The sequence below is a fragment of a genome, unplaced genomic scaffold, assembly GCF_019419815.1.
Source record: "Pyrus x bretschneideri cultivar Hongxiangsu unplaced genomic scaffold, Pyrus_bretschneideri_v1 Contig56, whole genome shotgun sequence".
Lineage (NCBI taxonomy): Eukaryota > Viridiplantae > Streptophyta > Magnoliopsida > Rosales > Rosaceae > Pyrus > Pyrus x bretschneideri.
In genome coordinates this window covers 2,339,419-2,362,643 of record NW_025999794.1, presented here as the reverse complement: position 1 = coordinate 2,362,643, position 23,225 = coordinate 2,339,419, and the positions used below count along the sequence as shown (strand labels likewise).

The window sequence follows — 23,225 nt, the reverse complement described above, 5'->3', positions numbered from 1 at the left end:
TAAAATGTAATACTCCCCAGGAAGATGAATAAACTCTATTTAGCGCAGCTTCAAGAGCATGCTGGTAATGTGTTGTAGCCTTATTTACTGAACAATATAATCGGGTGCGGCAGCACAGAGAGAAAAGAGAGAAATGTGTAAGTGTGAGGTGTGTGTTATCTCACCCCATTGTGCCTTTATTTATAGTAGCAGGGAAGGTAAATTCCTTACCCCAATAGGATTACAACTCTAATATAATAATATCTAGTCTAAGAGATATGGTAAAGTCCCATAAGGATATCCCAGATATGATAGGATTTACACAATCATGTTCCTAAACTAATAGAACTGCTATAAAATTATTTTAGTGTTGTGGAAATGTTTTGAATTGAGAATTAAGTAGGAATTTAATAAAGGTGTGAGTATTAGAACCCTAAATCAATTTCTAATTTTTATTTTAAAAAATTATGTAACTGACATATAAATTTATTAATATATTAATGCTAGGTATTTTCCTTGATAAAAGCTTGATTTGTGATTTGGGGTTGAATCGTAGTTGTTGGTGGGTCGAATCCACCTGCACCTGCTTGATTTTATGGTGGTGACACTCTCCCCAACCTATTTTGTGGCTGTGTTGCCTTAGGCGCGTAGATATGTGTCGGCTCTGCTTGCTTTACTTGTGAAAGTTATGAATCTCACTAGTGTGGTGAAGTTGCATGTGGTCTAGCCTAGAGTGTCCTAGTCCTCCCCTGAGATTAGGGGACTGCTGGATTTATTCTCGAATTAATGTAGATTTTGTTTGTGTCACGTTTGGCAGATGATGTGGTTTCACCTTTGAGCGAAGGCTTGATGGGTCTAGTCTTCAAGCGATGATTATGTGGTCTCGTCTTTCAGCAGTGATTTTATGTGGTCTCACTCTCCAGCTATGAAGTTGTGTGGCCTTGCACATCAATGAAGGTCCGTGTGTGCACTGGCATAGGTTTTTTTGCGTCTATCGTTCTTGTGACAAATTTGTATTGGTGCACCTATGCTTGTGGTAGCCATGTTAGGGGTTTTGACTTAATTGCTTGTTTGTGCAAATTCACTCCAGATCAATGTGTTGGTCATTGGAGCAACGTACCGAATTGGCATCCTTGTATTTGTTCGTGATGATCAATGAAATTCGGCTATTGTTTCTTGTAAAAAATAAATATTTCTTATCTGAAATTCACGACCTAATTCTTTGAGAGTGATTTATTTAACACAATAAAAGGTAGGCATATTTGTCAATTTGCCCCCTAAACTTGTATGGAGTTGCTAATTTCTCCTCTGAACATTAATTTTAACCAATTATCCCCTTGAACTTTTATAATTAGCCAATTTTCCCCTTGAACTTTAATTTTAGCCGATTATCTCTGAACTTTTATAAATAACCAATTTCCCCCTGACTTTAGATTTTAAAAATTTACATCCAATTTTCCATCTATCTTGATCACAAAAAACAACATATGACAAGTGTATAAGGGCAAAAAGAATGAAAAATTGGATGGATGAAATTGTATGAAATTTTTTAAAATCTAACACCAAGGGAAAATTGACTATTTATAAAAGTTCACGGGGGGTAATCGGCTAAAATTAAAGTTCAAGGAGACAATTGGCTGATTAAAAAGTTCAAGGGGTTAATTGGCTAAAATTAAAGTTCATGGGGAAATTAGCAGCTGCATACAAGTTCAGGGGACTAATCAACACTTAAGTAATAATAATCCAATCGTTAACAACCACATCGTTTGGTTTACAAAATTTGGTTTAAAGTTTTGATCTCCCTAGGATTACTCTTTCTTTTAGATTTAATAATATGCACATTTATTTAAATGTTTTTTTTTTTAATCTTAACCATTCATTCTTGTATCATTTTATGTTACGTATTTGTGAAGAAATTTCCCCTTTTTCATTTGGAACAAACAAGAAACGTAGTGGGAAGTCACGCAAGTATAAACAATTACCGCCATGGGCACGTTAAAGATACCTAATATGTTGTTCTGAAAAGGTCTGGATTCCACCAAGCCTTTTCTCTAGTGTCCACACTCAATTTGTACACGTGGACTACCAATAGATTTTGCTTAAAAAATTCTCTCAACCATTAAATTCACCTTTTTGATGTATTTATATGGTCCTTCGATCAAGATGGGACATGCATTTTAACATCAAAAACTTTGTACTACTTCTGGTGCCTAAATCTTCCATATTCTGATAAGAAGCCTCCTCTGAAAACTAGTTCACCCAACAATGGGCTCTTCAGAGCATTCTGAAGAGGCTAATTGGGTTCTCCATACGCCCCGGCTGCCGGGACCATGGCGTGAGTTTATAGAGGCCTCAGGTGAAGAAATTAGTCCCAAAGATACCCTTCCAGCTCCAGGTTCCACCAAACACTTCAAAAAATCAAGCACTGCCTCATCAGCTATTGACGAGGAAAGGCTTGACGTCGATCTTGACCTTGAGAAAAACAGCAGCCTAGTTGAGAGGACTCAGTGGGTGCTGAATGGTCCTGAACCCCCTGGTCTATGGCATGAGCTCATGGACTCTGTGAGGAAAACCGTTTCTTGTTGCCGAAGAAAGTACTCGTCTCTCAAGAATCAGCCAACACTCAAAAGTGCAGTCTCTGTCCAGCAGGAGATATTTCCTATTCTTGTATGGGGTAGAAGCTACAACATGTCAAAATTCAAACATGATTTCATGGCAGGTCTCACTATAGCAAGTCTCTGCATTCCTCAGGTAACAAATTAAGTTATTGAACATTCATGCATGAAATAACCACTCATAATTACTATAATAATACAGCTAAATTACTTATATCTCATAATTTTAGAACTGAATTATCATGTTATGACCTTAATACGAGTTTAATGCAGAGTATTGGATATGCAACTTTAGCACAGCTTGACCCTCAGTACGGCCTTTGTAAGTCAACTAGCTAACTTAAATATTGGTCTTCTAGTATTTTCTTCCTTTTTATTTTCCTGGGAATATATTACTCTAGTATTTAGTTGCATGGATTTACATATATGGCAATGGAATATTAAGTTTTATTGTAGTCTTAAATTTATTTTCTTGTTCCGTAATTGATCAATTGTAGACACAAGTGTTGTTCCACCTCTTATTTATGCTGTAATGGGGACTTCAAGAGAGATAGCAATTGGACCTGTGGCAGTTGTTTCTCTTCTTTTGCCCTCAATGATTCAAAAGTTACAGGACCCCAGGGCTGATCCTATTGCTTACACCAAGCTCGTACTCACTGCAACGTTCTTCACCGGTATCTTTCAAGCTGCCTTCGGACTCTTCAGGTAGTATTGGACTGTACTGGATTCGACTATATAGTGCGAAGTATTAGAGCTCTTTAGTATGACTTAAGCATCGTATACATTGGATATGCGCAAGGTTGTCCTAATAGTTGTTCACATACTTCTTATTCTTAAACTTACCCTTTTTTCATCAGATTGGGGTTTCTTGTGGATTTTCTTTCTCATGCTGCAATCGTAGGGTTCGTGGCCGGGGCAGCCATCATAATCGGTCTTCAACAACTAAAGGGACTACTTGGAATCACTCACTTTCCTACCAATACTGATGTTATCTCTGTTATAGAAGCTGTTTGGACATCTTTCCACCACCCTGTATAGTCTTCTACTTTTCTTCAATGGAAAGAAATAATTCCTTATTAAAATAAATCATATACAATTTATCCAATCATTTATTTCTTTGCATTTCATTTGCAGTGGAGTCCTCATAATTTTTTCCTTGGCTGCTCATTCCTGTGTTTCATCCTAATGTCAAGATTTCTGGTGAGCAACACATCGTACTTGTTAATTAGTTATTATCGTTTTGCATGTTGGTCTAACTAAATTATGTATTTCAATTAACGTACACTATTTGCAGGGTAAAAAGACGAAGAAACTTTTCTGGTTGCCAGCCGTTGCCCCTCTCCTATCCGTTATACTATCGACTCTGATTGTTTATCTGACACGGGGAGATAAACATGGAATTAATATTGTTAAACACGTCAAAGATGGCTTGAACCCTAGTTCGGTGAATCTGTTACAGTTCAACAGCCCCTATGTTGGGGATGTGGCTAAAGTTGGGCTAATTGTCGCCCTTGTTGCCCTCGCGGTCAGTCACATATGTACCACTGAAGAACAAATGAATGAATGGTTTACTAATTTTTATCAATTAGCTCCTTTGAATTGGTTCATATATTGTTTATATTTTGTCAAAATTCAGGAAGCAATTGCAGTTGGAAGATCTTTCTCAACCATGAAAGGGTACCACATAGATGGTAACAAAGAAATGATGGCAATGGGATTCATGAACATAGTGGGATCCTGTACTTCTTGCTATGTTGCAACCGGTAAGCATTGGTAGTGAGTACTGAACATGTGCAACATTCTCACCAGACAAAAAGATTTACCATCTTTCTAACACAAATTGCTTCTGTAAGAAACACTTTACTTTGTTTCTGTTACAAGCACTTTTATTCTTTAAGAAAAATAATTTATTCTCAAAACTGCGAAAAGTGTTTTTGTTTATCCTAATGCGCTTTCGAAAAGCACTGTTAGATAGTCTTACACTGGTCAATTGAAAAGGTACAAATTTGCAAATAACTTCATTCTAATAATGATACTTCATCGATTAATTCTTGTATAATTTTTACTACTTTGCCATCTTATTAGGACCTAATTCAGTTCCCTTTCGGTTAAATCATGATCATGAACAGGTTCATTCTCGCGTACTGCCGTTAACTTCAGTGCTGGTTGTGAAACTCCGGTGTCAAACGTGGTCATGGCCATTACTGTGATCATATCACTGCAGTTGTTGACAAAGCTCTTGTATTACACACCAACAGCAATCCTTGCTTCAATTATTCTCTCTGCTCTGTCCGGGCTTATTAACCTGAGCGAAGTCTACAAAATTTGGAAGGTTGATAAGTTGGACTTCTTGGCTTGCATTGGAGCCTTCTTTGGGGTCCTATTTGCATCCATGGAGATTGGCCTTCTAGTTGCGGTAATATATTATATATTAGCTCTTAATTACTCTTGTCTGCAACAGTAGATGCATAATTGCGTATAAAATCCATTTATACAAAAGTATGACGGGATAGGACCCAATTATTTTTAAGAGTAAAGTACAAAAAACTACCTCAACTATTAGTGTCACGACACTTTCATACCTCATCTTTTCAAATTGACAATATCATACCTCATCTTACGAATTTATGACAATGTCAGACCTCCGTCAGTTTTCTATTAAGTTTTCTTTTAAGTGCTAACATGGACTTGATTCGGAGCCCACTTTCTATTAACAAATTAATCAAATATTATTAAAAACAAAAAAAAAAATTTAATATTTTTTAAATATTAAAATAATAAATTAAAGTTTAAAAAAAAAAACCTTAGTCTTCCCTTCCCCCCTCTCTCTTCCCCATTTTCATCTTCGTCCTGCTTAATCTTTATTACAAAAAGAATAAAAAAAAAAAAATTTGAAAACCCAACCCCCCAACCCCACCCGCCCCCCAGGAGAAGGAGGAAGAACCGAAGAAGAAGAAGAGGAGGAAAAAAAAAAATGGAAACTGCAACCCAGAAAAAAAAAAAAAAACCCAGAAGAAGGAAGAAGAAGAAGAAGAAGGAGGAGAAGGAGGAAGAAGGAGAAGAAGCAGAAGGAGAAGAAGAAGGAGAATGAGGAAGAGGAAGAAGAAAACCCATCAACTCAACCTCCCCTCTCGGCCTGCCCGTGGAAGAAGAAGAAGAAGAAGGAGGCTAAGAGGGAGAAGAGGAGAAGGAGAAAAAAAAAAAAAAAAAAAAAAAACCCAAACTACAACCCAGAAGAAGGAAGAAGGAAGAAGGAAGAAGGAAGAAGAAGAAGAAGAAGAAAAAATTAAAACACCCCCTCCTACAGAAGAAGAAGAAGAAGAAGGAGAAAAGTAAAAAAAAAAAACCCCAACCCAACCCAATTCATCCCCCCCCCCCAACCCAACGCGCACTCATCTCTCCTCCCCCATCTTCATCTTCTTCCCCTTTTCCCTTTACTTGCAATCCAGAAACACACAAAAAAAAAAAAAATATTCGAACCCAGTTTCAGCCCAAGAAGAAGAAGAAGAACCCTCTCTGTCTCCTCCCCATCTTCATCTTCGTCCCCTTTACCCTCTACCTGCAACCCAGAAACAAAAAAAAAACAAAAAACCAAAAAAAAAAAAAAAATCATACCCAGTTTTCGCCCCAAGAAGAAGAAGAAGAAGAAGAAGAAGAGAGAAGAATGAAAAAAAAAAGAAAAAAAGTGACAAATGTAGTTTCGGCCCAGGAGAAGAAGAAGAAGATGAAGAAGAAGAAGGAGGAGAGAAGAACAAAAAAAATTGAAATTGGTGCGGGTGAAGGAAAGGGGATGCCGCACCCCTAGGAATTTTTTTTTTTTTTATTCTTAATTTTTTAATATTTCATTATTAAAAATATATTTAATTATTTTTTAATCCAGCTGGATTAGTGAGTGGTCCCCGTCTCTTGCCACGTCAGCACTTAACAGAAAAATTGACAGAGATATGACATTGTCACAAATTCGTAAGATGCGGTATGACATTGTCAATTTTAAAAGATGAGGTATGAAATTGTCGTGACCTCAATATTTGAGGTAGTTTTTCGTACTTTACCCTATTTTTAATTATTATTTTTTGGGTCAACATATAGAACACATTTTTATTAGCCTCAAACCTTAGCCGTATGTTTACAAGCTTTCCTCATTTGCATGGAGCAAGGTTTTAAAAGACGCTATGTGCTAATAGGGCAATGAACAGAGGTCTAGCACCTAGGCATCTAGGTGGGATCTAGGCAGAGGAGTAGGCTATTTTTTATTTTTAATTTAATTTTTTATATAACATATAAATAAATGTCTACTTGCACTTAAAAAAATAAATAATTATGTTCGGATACATAAATTGCAAAATAGAATGACATATAAATTAAATTATATATAAAAAGTCTCTCACAAATTTATTAAAAAAATGCAAAATAGAAGTTATTTATTTTTTGTTTAAATGAGACTCACAACCTAGGCAGGTCTAGGTGGGTTAAGTGGACGCCTAGGCAGGCACCCTTTTTTATTTTTTAAACACCTAAGAATTAATTGTGGCAGTGGCTAGTTGCCTAGCTCCTAAACAGAGCCTAAGCGGTGCTAGGCGGGCGCTAGACGATGATTTTTAAAACACTAGTATAGAGTATTGTTATCTACATAGGAGAATCTGATATAGAATGATAGGGTAAATGTGTCATTAAATAAAACATCCCCAAACAAAAATTTATTAAGAAAAAAATCTTAATTAAGGTGAATAGATACATATATGATATATGATTACTATATTGTAAATACAAGTAAACTACATTTTTTTACTATGTTTTAATATTACATGACTAATTATGTAATACAAAGGTTTGGTCTCTTAAACAATATTACTTTTGTAAAGCAGATAGGTTGCACTTTACCACAATATTAGATAGTGATAATGCCTATTGGTGTGAGTTTGATTCTCACCGATTCCCTTCTTCTTCTCTCTTAACATTTAACAATTTAACTTACTAACATTATTGTTTGGAGGAAAAAAAAAAAAAAAAAGCCATTACTTTTGTAAAATAAAGAACTAATTAACAATGTCCAAAAAATAAAAAAACGAAAAAGTAGATGAGTGGGATACGAGAACCTCAAACCAGCAAATGATTTTGTCATACATGGAATAATTAATCTTGTTCCTGGGAGATAGAAGCATATATGATTAAATTAATTGATTTGGTCCTTTTTGGTAAATATTTCTAGGTATCTCTTCAATGAACCATGTTTCATATGTATCAATTCTAGAATTTCATTGAGTCTCGTTTTTTAGTCAACCTACTAATCAATGATACATAGTTACTTATCATTGAATTTGATATTAAAATATTAAAAAATAAATTCATTTATTCTTTACTATTGATATCAAATTTTAAAGTACATTATTTAATTAGTAGATGACCAAGAGAATATTTAATTGGTAATACGTTTTATTCTATTACAAAATCTCCCAATGCACTTTTATTTATAAACATTTTCATTACTTAGGAGAACATTGAAACTTTTATAAAAAAAAACGAAGTGCTTCTTGGTAGAGCACTAACACATGTAATGAACTAAAAAGTTGTTTATAACTTTTAAATCTTTAAACTTTTTTTATGTTAAACATTATTGGAATCATTTTTAGTTGTTTAATCTCATAGAAGTGGTTTCGTAGGCATCTGATTCTGATACTTTTAACCACTGACAAATTGCATATTTGCGTGTGTGTGTGTGTGTGTGTGTGTGTGTGTATGTTTTGTAGGCATCTTTTTAACGATGCTTATGCACAAAAGATGTCTCTAACAGTTAATTGTATGTTTTGACCAGGTGATCATATCATTCACAAAGATTATTCTCATCTCAATTGGACCAGGCACATATGTTTTGTAGGCATCTTTTTAACGATGCTTATGCACAAAAGATGTCTCTAACATGTAATTGTATATTTTGACCAGGTGATCATATCATTCACAAAGATTATTCTCATCTCAATTGGACCAGGCACAGAAACACTTGGAAAACTTCCGAGAACTGATATATTTTGCGACACTGCTCAATATCCTATGGCTATTAAAATTCCTGGAATCATGATAATACGTGTCAAGTCTGCCTTGTTTTGTTTTGCAAATGCCAATTTCGTCAAAGAAAGGTATGTATTTAATTGTACAAATATATATGTACTGAATCTTTTATTTTTTTGGTGAATAGTAGATTTAATAAATCTTAAAAGCCAATTATATATGAAAATTAACATGTATTTGTATTGTAAATGCAAGGATTGTAAGGTGGATAACTGCAAAGAAAGGGGAGGACACCAAAGAGGCAATTCAACTCGTAATTCTTGACATGTCTAGTAAGTGGCTAAACGAAAAACTAGAGACAATGTCTTTAGAATCTTGGATCTAAAACTAGTCATTCTCGATGTCCATTTAATTATGTTTATTCTTCAAAATAGACTTTAATCACTAAATTCTAAACCCAAATGCTTAACCCGTATATACATCCCAAAATGTATGGTTTTTGTATGGACACAAGCACGATAAAGGCACCAAAAGCTCATGCGGTAGACACTATAAAATATTGGGGTTCATGCACAATAATTATTAATATCTGTGCTTCCTTTGATGGACGTCAACATTTGTGCTCTTTGCTCATGGACAGGCCGTACTTAAGTGCTCGTCCCCTATATATATAGTTGTGTCTAATGATAAAAGAGCATGAATATGAAGTATGTGGCTGACACAAGGATAGACGAATGGCTTTTTGTGAGGATAGTACAAATTTCAATTTTGAAAACACAAGTATTTAAATTTTGTATATAGGCCTTATTTTCTTTCATGCACTATCGTTAGTCATTACAAATTTCAATGTAAGAACAGCTTCCATTTAGCATATGTAAGCCATTGACTGTTCTATACGTATACAGTATATATATACATGTTACATAATTGTACATATATATGCAGCTTTCAAGAGATTTATATAACCTCCTCTCCTTTGTTTTTACCCCCTTTCTGTACGACAGATTTGATTAACATTGATACATCGGGAATAGCTTCTCTAGAGGAGCTGCAAAAGAATTTGATCTCCGAAGGAATTGAGGTAAGACATCGACTAGTTATTCGCCCTCTTGGCTTACAGGGATCGACCTCGGCACTTTAAAACTTGTCACCTCTCTCTCTGTCTCTCTGTCTCTCTCTCCCAGTTAGCCGTTGCAAACCCTAGGTGGCTAGTGATTCACAAACTAAAGCTATCCAACTTTGTGGAAAAAATTGGAGAAAGGGTCTTCGTGACGGTCGGAGAAGCAGTGGATGCAAGATTCAGTGAAAAATTGCCACCACCTGCTAATGCAAGCTGCTAGCTAGCTCTTCCATAAAAACGCTCGATCGCAACATTCTCGTTCAGGTCTCGTGTTTCCTGCTTCTCATGTGTGCTAGCTATGATATATAGTCCCATCGATCCCACTTATCTATATAGATGTGTAGGGGGACGATATAAATAATGAGATGATGGTTGAATATCTTCTCACCCTCTCTTCCTCCACAAATATCTAGCGCTAGCTAGCTTATGTTGTTGTTGGTTTGTGATATACAAGAGATGTGTAACATATATAATGCAGTTATAATGTAATGTCTCGTACTTGTAATGTTGTGATGTGTTTTTCAAATATAACATATATAGTGCGCTGAATCTGCTAATGTGATGATGGATAGTTATATAGAGAGGATCACCATTGAAGATGGGGTAAAGTTAATTCCCATATATTTGTGACCCTGCCACTATGATTGGTTGGCCCAAAGCACAATTGAAATATCGTCAACCACTGAATCTACTGCAACCGTACAAAGTGCCCAACTCAAGGGACAATATAATTGGTAGGCTCCTAATATATGGTACGTGTAGTTAACAGGTTGTGTTCGTTGTGTGTCGTTTTGTGCTTCTATATATAGATACTATTAGCTAAAATAGTTCTTGAGATTGGTATAATTCTTCAATTTAATTCTTGAGATTTGAAATCGATAGAAGTGGTTCCTGAGATTGACATAACTTCTCATTTTGATCCTTGAGATAAATCAGTAGAAGTGGTTCCTAAGTTTGTGTACCATCAATTATTTTGATCATTCCCTGAAAAATTATGTTAAATAAGGACTAAAATGAAAAAAATACCCTCAATTTAATAAAAAAAAAAAGGGCCAAAATTGTTTGACAAAAATTGAATGTATTTTTATCATTTTATCCTTATTTAGTGGAGATTTTTTACAGAATGATCAAAATAATTGATGGTGAACAAACTCAAAGACCCTTTTATTGATTTCAAATCTCAAGTACAAGAATGAAGGAGTTATGTTAATCTCAATGATCATTTTGGCTAGCCTAAACTTAATTGTTTTATTCGCATGATACTTCTTAAACTGGTTTTAATATAGTACGTGCTATAATCAAGTTAGATGATGATGTAAACTCAATACTCAATTAGCGTGAGTCATGTCGTATTTGTGAGATGTGAAGAAATGTCTCATATTGGATATTTGGATTACTCCTTTTTATTGCCATTAGTTTTACGGAGCAATCTCAACTTCCTTCAATATTCATGTTTGTCGTCCAAAACCCCGCTAATTCGAATTCAAGTCGTGTGCAACGAAATAAGAGAAAATATGGCGAAAAGAAAAACAGCCTGCAAAGTGCAGAATAGGATGACATTGATCGTTATAAAAAAATAAAGAATGGTTGAATCAATTAATTGAGATTAGTAGCAACCAATTCAAGCTGTTGCTATTGTTTGCTAATTTCTAAGTTCTGAAAGTCAAACACCTTTAACAAAAGCTTCTTAATTCTCCTTTCTGTAAGTGTGACTGCAGGCAGTTCAACCGGAGGTCATCTGCAGCATGTCGAAATGGACGCTCTTCAGTTTCTCACCGGAGTAGCGAATGAGAATGCTTCAGTATGTTGTTAAGAGGCTGATTTCTTTGGGCTCTACACAACAGATTCTGTACGCTTTCCGTCATCTGCTTTCAAAATACATAATTAATATATACTCAGTTAATCTCACCTTCATTAGGTATGAATTAAAGACATTAAATTATAGTAAATAAAACCTTTCCCAAGCTCCCCCTTGAGTCATATGGAACAGCTCTATGAGAACAATTATAAGCTGTAGTTGGTGCAGACTTGCGGCTAGTTTCTTCTCTGAATGGCAATTTCCCGTTACTTCTACTCCGCGTTGTAATCGTCGAAGAGCCAGGCCAGTTTCCATTTAACACGCCGGGGAGGTTTGCTTCCTATTCCCACAACACCACACAACATAATAAACATCGATCACAAGGTTACAAATCAAGTTGAAGGGATAGTTTTTATTCATTAACTGACAAAAAAAATAAGAGTTAGATATGGTCTAGTGAAAGTACCAAAAATAGCACGGTTGCACAGTTCTTGAGGACCTCCAGATTCATCCTAACGTCTTCAAGGCTCCTATGTATGTTTGTAGAAATATATAAGCATACAATTAATATTTAAACATTAATTAAAAAGTGATTATTGCATGCGAACCTGTGCTTTTGCTGCCCAAGGTTGAAGTATGATGCCAATGTTGCCATCTAAACATATATATACATAGATCACGATGGATTGGCTTTGCAGCCAAAAATAAAATTGAAAGTAAATAATCTTCCTAGTCCCAATTTGTAATTAACATTTATATCTAATTACCTTCATATTGCCAGCTCTTCTTCCAAATTTACCAGTTAACACCCCTAAAGAGTCCATAATCCCAACCGGCGTAGGTGCAGGCCTACCGATCTCTGCAAAAGCCTCCTTAATCCGAACGCAATCGAATCTTCGAATGTTGTGGCCTGCCCACACCCTTCCATTCAAAATGCTGAATATCTTATCAGCAACTTCCTCAAACAAGGGTGCTTTTGCAACAGTTTCCTGAGTGATCCCGTCAGACCGGCCAGACCTCAATGCCACAACAGACAAGTCCCCCGGCCTAATGAGTGTGCTATAGGTTTCCAGCTCAACAAGGTTCTGAGGGCAAACCAAAATTGCACCAAATTCTAAAACCCAGAACCTTTGTCCAGCTTTATTGGGTACATTTGTTTCTATGTCAAAGAACACAATCTCTGTTGTGCCTTGTTTGGATGAGCTGAAGCATCCATTTGAGGTATAGCTAGTTTTTTCCGTCTTCGGGTATCCGGATTTTGGTAATTTTTGTCATCATTATGTGCAGGTTATATATTTGAAGGGTTAAGGGAAGAAAGAAATGAGAAAGGCCAGAGTTGAAGGAAGGGTATTCCTCCTATTTGAGATTGATTTACTTGTGGTTTAAGTTAAGAGCTTAGGCTTTGGCTTTGGTTTTGGCTGAGGGGGTCCTTTAGTCCTTAGCTTCCTGAAGATTTCATGTACAAAAGTACTTCCAGGGAATTGCTTTTGCCCTTTTTATTGTATTTGCTTTTGAAACGGTAACCTTCGGAGCGAGCCTTCCTTTTGGACAAGTCATCTAAACCCAATGCAAATGAGGCCATTGCTGATCAGTATGTTGGCGCATTTGAAGCAAAGTCTCCTAGGAGACAGGAATATGCTTATTCCCTCTATCCTCTTTCCCCACATATTCACATTGTACTTAACCTTTCGACAAGATGCATGACGTGAATGTGAATAAGAAAAGTTTTTGTTTCAACAAACGCGGTTAGGCTACTTGGACAAGACAATGTGTCTGTTCCATACACCCAAGTTTTAATCCCCCTCTCGTACATAAAAATAGTTTATAATATCAAACAATATTTAGAGCCATTCCTCTTTCCATGACGACATAACATCATATTTGATGTTCTTATCATCATCTAAAGATCATCTCTAAGAAATTTCGTTCAATTTGGAGACTATCTAATGGTAACAAATAACATCCTCTTGATGAACTGTCAAATTTGTTTAACTCATATAGATGACTAAATGTTTTTCTAATTGATTGAAGTTTTCCCGAAATACGATCTTTACATTGGGATAAAAGGAGTGAACGGTTCGACCCTTCATCCTACGTTGGGAATAGATCAAGTTTTGTGAACGTTAGGATGAAAGAATAACCTCTGGTTTTGATAATATGGTAAAAAAGAAACGCATAACGTAAGCATACGGAATTCTTGAAATCCAATTCAACGAAACAAACACGCCTTTGTTTGCATTACTGTTAAATACAATGCCAAAAGAATTATTTTCGACCTTCCCGACATGACCAACTTATTCGTAGCTTCAACTCAGATACGAGAATACAGAGTTACACCACGTAGAACAGTGGCAAAACCAGAAACACTTTAGTTAGTAACACTGGCCGCAGGCTTCAATTCAACAAGAGCTTTCTTAATTCTCTCCACAGCTGCCTGTAGGGTGGGAAGGGATGCAGCGTAGGAGATTCGTATGCACGTATCATCTCCAAATGCATCTCCCGGTACTAGTGCAACCTGTAAATGAGCAACAACCCATGCCAGCATTTTATTCAACCATCAACATTTCAAACTACAGTAGCTATTAGAATATGGATCTTCCGATATAGCAATCCAATGCATACCTGACCCTTGTCAAGTAAGTAACGGCATAGTGACTCTGAATTCTCAATTTTACCAAATCCTTCAGCCGCTGTTCCGTAGTAAGCGCTGAAATCTATGAAGAGATAGAAAGCTCCCTGAAAGTGAGACGCAAGATGGTGAAGAAATTAGGATAGCAAGTAGAATAGAAGGAGAGAATAACGGATGAAAAATAGTAATCCCTCAAAGGAGTGCTATACTCCAAGACAAGGTGGGGAAAGAAACAGAGAAAAATAAAGGGAAGGAAACGGATCATTGGTACCCTGGGTTCGGAGATCCTGACACCTGAAAGTTCGCCAAAGCTTTTGACCAAGAAATCCCGTCGCTCCCGGAATGCTTTCACCATAACAGAAACTGCCTCTCCACCAGCAAAACCAAGACCTAATGCAGCCACTCCTGCTTTCTGTGATATACTACAGGCACCTGAGGTGAACTATGGCACATTACACTGGGATTAGCTGTGTGTAACAAACTGCAAAAACAAAAACATGCATGTCCCAATATTGACCTCCAAAGTAGGCCAATTATTTAATAATCCCGACATCTTTCAACGACCTTTTTCTTATGACAACGATGCCAATTACTCAACCACCAACTTAACTTGGGTTGGAAAGAACCCTGTTCCGCTAGAAGTAAATTGTAAAAACAAGTTAGCTACGCACTAGTTAAAATTGGCCAGAGGGCTTGGATTTATTGTTTAGGTGGTACCACTCAGGAGATTCTTTTTTGACCAGGCTACATAAGGGCAGAACTAGAAACTAATTGGACGAGAAACCAAAAACTCATTATGCAGTAGGAACTTGAGAAGAATGAACTAGTCAAATGGCTGGGAACACCTAACAGAGTTCCATTAAATAATATTAAAATATAAAATATAAATAAATCAGTTGCGACTTGCGAATGAAAGCTAAGGAATTTGAATAATCCTATGCTGGATCCACTTCTCCCAACCATTTGGTGAGTCCTATTTCTAAGAGCGTACAAGCTAGTGGTGGCTCTTGTTCTGAAACTAGAACTGAGTGGTAAGTTCGAATTGTCAAAACTTTGGGCATTTCCCAGCACAATGTCCAAAACGATCAGTGGTTTTTACTGATAAAAAACATTTATTCACTATACTACCCCGTGAAACAGAGAAACAAATTGATGGGCGGCTGGAAGCGGAAGAAGAAAGTCCTGATGACAAGAATTAGCACCGTAGCAGCAACATATCCTGGGTGCTCTCTGCTCCTTAAGAACTCTCTCTCAACTATAATTGTGTTTAGTTACTTTAATGTGGTTCACCATCAATAACATTCAAAACATGCTAGACTGTCAGTTTAACTTCATGTAAGGTAACTGTTAAACTAGTGGTCTGCCCATTAAGGTATCTGTTTAACTGCATGCATGATACCTCTTACTGTACTTTACTACACATACGTCCTCATAATTCCAAACTTCAACTAAAGATTAGAACTTCCACCACTAGCTCCATGTTTAACATTTCAACCTAGTAATGAACTTGAATTTACCATGCCAAGCAACATCAATCAGGAATCTGTTTGAACAACTAACATTACCTTCAATATTTTCCTGAAGCTACATCTCAGATACTACCAATTTTCCTATGTGTTGAAGGACACATATATTTTCTTTTTTTCCTTTTAGTGTTTACGAGAAAGTGTTTTATCCAACCGAAAACTGATAATGAATGCCATAAGCTGACAGGAAGTATATTTGAATAACACAATAGTAAAAAAGGCGCCATCATCACATGTTAAATAATGGGAAAAATATAATTGGAAGATGCATAAAGTACAAAATACCTGACTCTGGAGCTTTCCACAAGCCGCAACAAAGTGTTTAGGCCCGGCGATATATCCAAGTCGCCAACCAGTCATTGCAAAAGCCTACAAAAGTACCACCTTCTGAATGTCAACCTTCAGCATCAAACCTACCTCCTTTGGTTTTTTGTTTTTCACCATTTATCAAGAATCATGGAAAAGCCACCGTTACAGAAGAGGAGTATAAATTTACGCGGATTAACGATATGGTTACCTTAGAAAACCCATTGATTGTCAGAGTCCTCTCCCACATGCCTGGCAAGGATGCAAAGCTTGTATGAGTTGCTGGTGCATAAATTATGTGTTCGTATATTTCATCAGAAATAACCTGAATGAAACAGTAGCGGAAAGTTCAGGTTTCAAATGTTAAGGTGCAGGTAATAAGTACAGGTCTTTTAGTTCAGGTACAGTGAGGGTACCAGAAGCCTAGGATGCTTTGCTACAATCTTAGCAATCTCTTGAAGCAAATTCTTGGGGTAAACAGACCCTGTGGGGTTGGATGGAGAACAAAGAATCAGCAGTCTTGACTTCTCAGTGAGTTTGGATTCGAGAAGTTTAGGATCTAAGAGAAAATCATTGGAGATGCTCGTTGGAAGAATCACAGGAGTTGCATCCGCCATCCTTGCCATTTCAGGGTAACTCACCCAAAATGGAGCTGGAATTATAACCTGTGAGTTACATGATTATCCGTAAATGTGTGTCACCTTCCAATTATTCACTTGAATGCAAATTAACCACCAACATATACACCCAAAAAGAAGAAAGAAGATAAAGAACATTCCTTAATTATCGGGCCAACACTTGGTCTCTCTAAACTAATAAACTTCCGAATTGAAATTCAAGGACATCACGGTATGATATAATGATTTCATTTCATATTAAGATACCATGCCTAATGTTGATTGCATTATACTATGAGTACTAAAAATTTAGAAAGTAACCTCATCCCCTGGGGAACAAACTGCAAGCACAGCTTGAACAATGCTCTGCTTGGCTCCATTGCTAACTACAATCTGATCCGGTGTGTAAGTGATCCCATTCTCCTCTAAAAAAATCTGAATCGTTACTTACAACTCAAACCATATAACATATAACATATATCTCAACATTCAAGAATGAGAACAAGAAAGAAAAACCGAAAAAGCCGAACCTTTGAGCTTATGACAAATTGCTTGGCGCAGCTCCAAAGTCCCTGCATTTGGTGTGTACCTGGTGAAGCCTTCGCGAATCGCATTGATACCCGCCTTTAAAAACGAAAAAAACAAATTAAAAATTGAAAACAACCCATCATCCGCAATTGAAAATTGGGATTACAACAACAACAAACACAAAGAAGGCCAAGTATCACTCCGGTCTAGTGGTATTCCTTCACTTGTAAGTGAGAGGTGAGGCGAAGTTGAACCACATAATAGCAAGTCAAGGCTAGCCCACTCCCCCCACTCCATTTGTTAAAAAAAAAAAAAAAAAAAAAAAAAAAAACACGAAGGATATGGATTGAAAATGTAGAAGAAGGTACCTCAGCTATGATGGAAGGGGTATCGAAATCGGGTTCGCCAGCAGCTAATCGAATGACGGGCACTCCGGCTTGCACGAGAGCCGTGGCCTGGTCAGTAATGGCGACTGTCTTCGAAGGCTTGACGGAGTTGACTCGTGGGCTCAGAGAGACGTCGACTTCCACTTGGGACTGGTCATTGCCAGTCACTGCCACCGCCATCACAACTCCTCTTGATCTACTCTTACTGTTGCTCCGACGCGTGAGAGGAAGCAAACGAGGCTGACAAGGGAAACATATGGATTTTGGGTTTGAACCCAAATCGGATCTGGGGATTCGGGTTTCGAAACAGGGACGGGCAATGCTGGAGGTCGATTTCTGGAGGGAAAAGGCGGCCATGGGGGTGGGTGGAGCAGGTAGTGGTGTTGGAGTTGGATTGCTCCTCCAATTGGGTTTGGGTTTGGGTTTGGTGAATTGGATTCTTGCATCTTTTAAAAGACAAGGGGGTTGGTGGGAAAACTGATGGGATTGACTGATCGAGTCTGCGGGATAAACGTCACGTAAACTTTGTTAATTTCGTATAACCTTCTTTTAAGTGAGGGGCCAATTTATTTTAATTGTTACCCGAATTTTTCAGTGTTATTATCCGATCCCGAAGTCTTAAAGACCCTTATCTTAAGCGTAAATACCAAAAGGTATGATATGGACCCTGGATCACAGAATTTCGCTATGATTTACCAAATTTCATACAAGGTTATGAATACTATTATAACTCGAGCCAAAGTCATGGATGGTAAGAGAAAAACCATTTTGTTCCAAGCTAATTTAGGAAAGGTACATACTGTGGTACCCAAGATGATTAGGTGGAATGAAATTACCATACCTGAAATATGGAGATTGCATGAAGCAATTCCTTCTCAACCCATCCAAAACGAGAACCTAGCTGTATTAACTAGTATGATGATGAAGATGTAGAAATACATTTTAACAATGATAGGTTAACAAGGCTAAATTTAGGTCGAATGAGTGTTGATTCCCTAAGACAAAACCCTTTCAAAACAAATTCTTTCAGGAATACAATACCTGAATCAAGCTTATATGAGTAAGACTATGAAAGAACTATCTTAGAAGGCCTTAGAAAAACCCAAGAACAAGTGCATTACCTATTCTCTAAGGTCGAGAATAATGGAGCCACAACTCCCTCTGGGAATTCTAGGAATCTACCCTTACAGCTTGAGTTTACGTGGGATGATGTTGAATCTAACATTTCTGTGATAACAAAATTTGAACCAAATAAGGATTTTATTGAGAAAAATTATCTCAGCGAAGATAATGCTTTGAAAAGAGAATGACTAGAAAAAGCCTACAACCCAGAAAGAAGAGCTTTCTTGAAAAAGCTTCACTACACCTTTATGATAGAAAATGGGATTTAATACAAGATTCTTTCCTTGGTATGAATGGTGTGCAAAGAAATACAACTTTTCTGAATACACTCAATGTACAAGCACTTTAGATAATCCATTTAAGACGTATACAACGATAGAAGGAAAAGAAGAAAGAACAATACATCCACTAGAAAAAGTTCATCTAGATCAATTCAAAAGGAAAAATTGCCTCTCCTTATAGAGAAATCCCTGATGGAGGACATAAAGTCTCTTTAAAAAACAGAGTTTCTGCTATGATATGGAAAAATATTTAAACAAACTTGTTTCTCCAATCTTTAGGTCAACAAGCCTCTAGGATAGAGAATTCATTAAAGACCACTGATTCTCTCAAGTCTAGATTTTGGAACCCTAAAGAACCAGGAACATCTTTCAATTCGTTTGAAAAAAAGAAGAAGGTCGACCAACCAATGTTTAAACCATCTTCTGATCTTAAGGACTATAAGTTAGGAAATAATGATAACTTTATTGATGCTTTGATAAAAAGATTAAGCTCAATAAAACTATCAGAGCCAAATGTCTCAGTTATTATTGAAACCTAAATTGCTGATTTGGAAGAGCAATTTGCCGAATCAACCTTAGACCCACAGGTGAATATGATAAGACAAGGATACAAAGTCACAAGAACACCTATCCTAAAAAATTAGGAAAACTAATGAAAAAGACTTGAAAACTTTGAATTTTAACGATAAGGACAAAATAAAGGGTAAAGTGAATAGTACTAAGATTGACTTTTTAGTGTAAAAATGTGGTTTTTCGTAAAGTAAACAGTATCGAGAGCTTTTCGCTAAAGTTCCATAAAAAATTATTATCTTAGGCCAACTCCTGTAGATCTTCAATTTGAAGACAATGATTTGGGCGAAAAGGTTCAATATGATGGAAGATCAATTGTTGAATGAAACATTGATGGACAAACAAATTACTAAGTAATTAATACTATGAGACACATGATGATTTTCTCATCCGCCAGTAAATTATAAGGAAATTTGGATAACGCCATTGCTCATGCAATAGTAGCAGGATTTATAGGACAATTTTGTGGATGGTGGGATTTTCACCTAGGCGAAGAAGCTAAAAGACAAATCCTTGTTGCCACAAAGGTAAGAGAAATTAATGGGCAGATAGTAACTTAAGAAGATGTGGTGAATACCCTAATCTACACCATTTACCTTTTTTGTTGGATTTACTGAGCTTCAACAAGATAGGTCTAGAGAACTCCTAATGAACTTAAAATGCCCGACTTTGTCTCATTTTAGGTGGTATAAAGATGTTTTCTATGCCAAGGTCTTCCTTAGATCTGATTGTAATGCTAATTTCTGGAAAGAAAAGTTTCTTTCTAGACTACCTCCTCTATTAGTTGAAAAGGTACGAAGTCGAATAAGAGTAAAATTCGGAGGAAATATACCTTATGACAGGTATACCTATGGAGATCTTACCTCTAAAATATGTGTTGAAGGATTAGCACTTTATAATGATATGAAGCTAAAACAACAGCCTAATAATCAGAGAGCTTTAGGATCAAAAGAAATGGGAGATTTCTACAAACAATTTGGTTTTGAACCAAAAGGTCAATCTTCTTCAAGGAAACCCCTTAGGAAAACAAAAAGATTTTCCAAAAAAAATACCTGGAAGATAGTCCACATAAATCATCTAAACCTCATTAGTCGTTTCACATGCCCAAATTCCAGTCTCGCAAACAAAAAAAAAAAAAAAAAGAAAAGAGAAGGGCTAGATGAAAAACCTCTTGTTTGCTACAAGCATGAAAAAGTTGGACACATGAGACCTCAATGCCGAATAAAAGAGAAAATTAACAATTTCAATCTAGACGAGAGTCTGAAAGGGCAATTATGCCAGCTAATGTTAACTCAATATCTGTATATCAGTTGCTACAATGATCGTTAAATTATGAAGCAGGAGAATCTTAGGTGATGGAAATATCAACAAATTTTACAACGTTGATTTCATATAAATATTTTTCCGTAACTAATTTAAATTTTCCCTTGTGAATGTTGGCATTGTAGGTAACAATCACAAGCAGCTTACAGAAATGAAGCAGCAAATTGTTGAGACCAGGTATGTTTATGCAAATTAAACAATTTGTGCTTGACACTGGCATCTTTTTTCTTAAACCCATCAGTTTAGATTTACTTGAGTTTATTCGTTTGCGTAATCTGTTTTACATGGTTTGAATGTAACAATTAGTTCGTTCCTTTCTTTTTACTTTTGTTTCTTTCCATGTGAGGTCTGTAGACCTGAAAGAAATTTGTGCATAGCGAGGTACCAGTTGTAGAGGAGTGTAGAGAGGAGAGATTAGTGGTTGTCTTAGGAGGACATGTTTCGTACTATCCTACATATCTAACTTCTCTTTGCAATACGTAGCATGATCATTTTCATCTTCAAGTATATCTATATCAGATGGAAATGTATTTTCAATTTCTTTCATACCTTGATATGAAAATGATTATTTTTGTTGATTTGGTGGTTATGTTCAGTAACACATGAAGAACTGCGAAATTCGACACTACGTACCATGCGTTCGAATGTTTTAATTATGCACAAAATAATAAAAAAGACCTTATTTTTATTTCTTGGTAAAAAGTGTTGGTGTTTTGCAAGCACTTGCAAACTTAAAGTGTGATTGGTTTGCTGGGTGTCTTTTGGAAGAAACGATTGAAGAGAAGACGATTATCATTGGAGGACGAAGGTTGGAACTAGGACTTGAGTTTTGTTTTATAGTGTGAAATAAAGCCTCTACATGTTTTGGTGATTTTCATATTTCTTAATATAACTACTCATTTTGTTGTTATTTTTGGTGTAATATTTGAATATGTGAATTTTTATAAAGTAAATTTACAATTTTCTATATAAATATCTTTATATATATATATATATATATATATATTACTTGTATATTTATTAAATAATTTTTTTTTAATTTTTGGAAATCTTTTATAACGGGCATTAGCCATGATCAATTTGTAATCCACAATGGCCATAGCACGTGGTGTTAGATCTCAATCTGCTATGGGCACAATCCGTAGTTACATTGCATTTGATAACGTGCATAGTCCGTGGTAAAAACAAAGATTTTTTATCACATTCAAAATACTAACGGGCACAATATCCGTAGTATATTACAATTTATTACGGACATCCACCATGGTAGAAAGCTTTTTTCTTATCCTACAAGGAAGAGTGAACTTATCGCATTCATTGATTAAAACACTTATATTGTGCCGTACAATTTACCCAGAAACTGAGATGAAGCATTATATAAGGGAAGACTGCATGTGATGCCAATCATATATAAGGGAAGACTCAGTGTGATGTCAATTATATATAAGAATCAGACTTTTTTTTTCTTTTTTGTCAAACGATAGATTTGTTAGATTAGATGTTAGATTAAGGAGCCGACGTGGTTTGAACCCACGCCGTGGTACAAAGACAACACTCTTTTCTACTAGTGTGGTAGAAGGCCACTTGCATATAAGAATTAGACTCTTAGAATGAGTTAGAATATATGAGTGCAATGAGTGTTATTTTTAATTTTGAGTTCAATATATTGAACTTAATTATGAGTATGTTTCCTATAAGAAATGACTCACGGTAATTCCAATGTGGCAATAATGTAATCAAACATAAAATACGAAAGAAAATGGTTGGGTCTCATCGATCTATTTTGTTTAATTTTTTGTCAACTTAAATCACTTGACACACTTTAAAGTGTAATATCGTTATTTTCTTGCCTAAAAGCCCTTAACATTTCGTATAGGTTGCGAATCCTATGTCTAAGTCCAAATTTAACTCACATTGTTTCTTTATGAAAAATATATCAATCTACTCTCCTACGTGTATCACATGTAAGTAACGTATGTGACTTAAATTGCTAGAAAGTTGAATATAGTAGCTTCTAATCTAATATTAGAGATTTCATTGGCAGATTTTTATAATTCAATGACTGATTATTTAAGGACCTAATTTTCATTCAAATGATAATTCAGAGACTAAATTGGTAGTTTACCCTATTTAATATATAGAACTCACCTCTATCAATCTCAGACCGCACTGTGACGATAGTGTGACACAAATCAAACTCGCGTGACTGATTTTTATGTATAAGCATCAAACTCATATACAAGAGATTTTTGAGTGTGTCCGAAATAGGGGGAATTCCACATGTTATTATACAATTGGAAAAAAAAAAAAAAAATCTCAAGTGACCCTCATTTATATTGTAACATGTAATATTCCAATCCGTGTTCTGAAAAATCTCATCTCATCTACCTCCACCTCCGTAGTAGGCGTTAAAAGAGTA

At 36.0% G+C, this 23,225-nt stretch overlaps 3 protein-coding genes across 3 annotated transcripts; 1 reads left to right on the top strand and 2 right to left on the bottom strand.

The window, feature by feature from the left end:
- The first annotated feature begins 2,169 nt into the window (after nt 1-2,169).
- LOC103967032 (low affinity sulfate transporter 3) lies at nt 2,170-10,269 on the top strand. The gene is made up of 12 exons (XM_009380276.3): nt 2,170-2,730; nt 2,868-2,916; nt 3,092-3,299; nt 3,452-3,626; nt 3,729-3,794; nt 3,889-4,119; nt 4,231-4,357; nt 4,724-5,010; nt 8,535-8,728; nt 8,856-8,932; nt 9,605-9,681; nt 9,785-10,269. The coding sequence occupies exons 1-12, from the start codon at nt 2,245-2,247 to the stop codon at nt 9,938-9,940; spliced, it is 2,133 nt and encodes a 710-aa protein (XP_009378551.2). The 5' UTR covers nt 2,170-2,244; the 3' UTR covers nt 9,941-10,269.
- Nucleotides 10,270-11,296: 1,027 nt separating this feature from the next.
- Nucleotides 11,297-12,783, bottom strand: LOC103967033 (protein NEN4-like; the record flags this gene model as incomplete). The annotated part of the gene is made up of 5 exons (XM_009380277.3): nt 11,297-11,585; nt 11,676-11,858; nt 11,985-12,048; nt 12,127-12,173; nt 12,286-12,783. Coding segments are annotated over 5 exons (885 nt in total), but the record flags the coding sequence as incomplete, so codon positions are not given.
- Nucleotides 12,784-13,647: 864 nt separating this feature from the next.
- On the bottom strand, nt 13,648-17,804 carry LOC103967024 (bifunctional aspartate aminotransferase and glutamate/aspartate-prephenate aminotransferase). Its single transcript, XM_009380269.3, has 9 exons — nt 17,493-17,804; nt 17,127-17,220; nt 16,918-17,021; nt 16,396-16,644; nt 16,191-16,304; nt 15,959-16,042; nt 14,419-14,589; nt 14,141-14,254; nt 13,648-14,033 (listed from the first exon to the last, which is right to left on the bottom strand). The coding sequence occupies exons 1-9, from the start codon at nt 17,688-17,690 to the stop codon at nt 13,887-13,889; spliced, it is 1,275 nt and encodes a 424-aa protein (XP_009378544.2). The 5' UTR covers nt 17,691-17,804; the 3' UTR covers nt 13,648-13,886.
- Between the last annotated feature and the right edge of the window lie 5,421 nt (nt 17,805-23,225).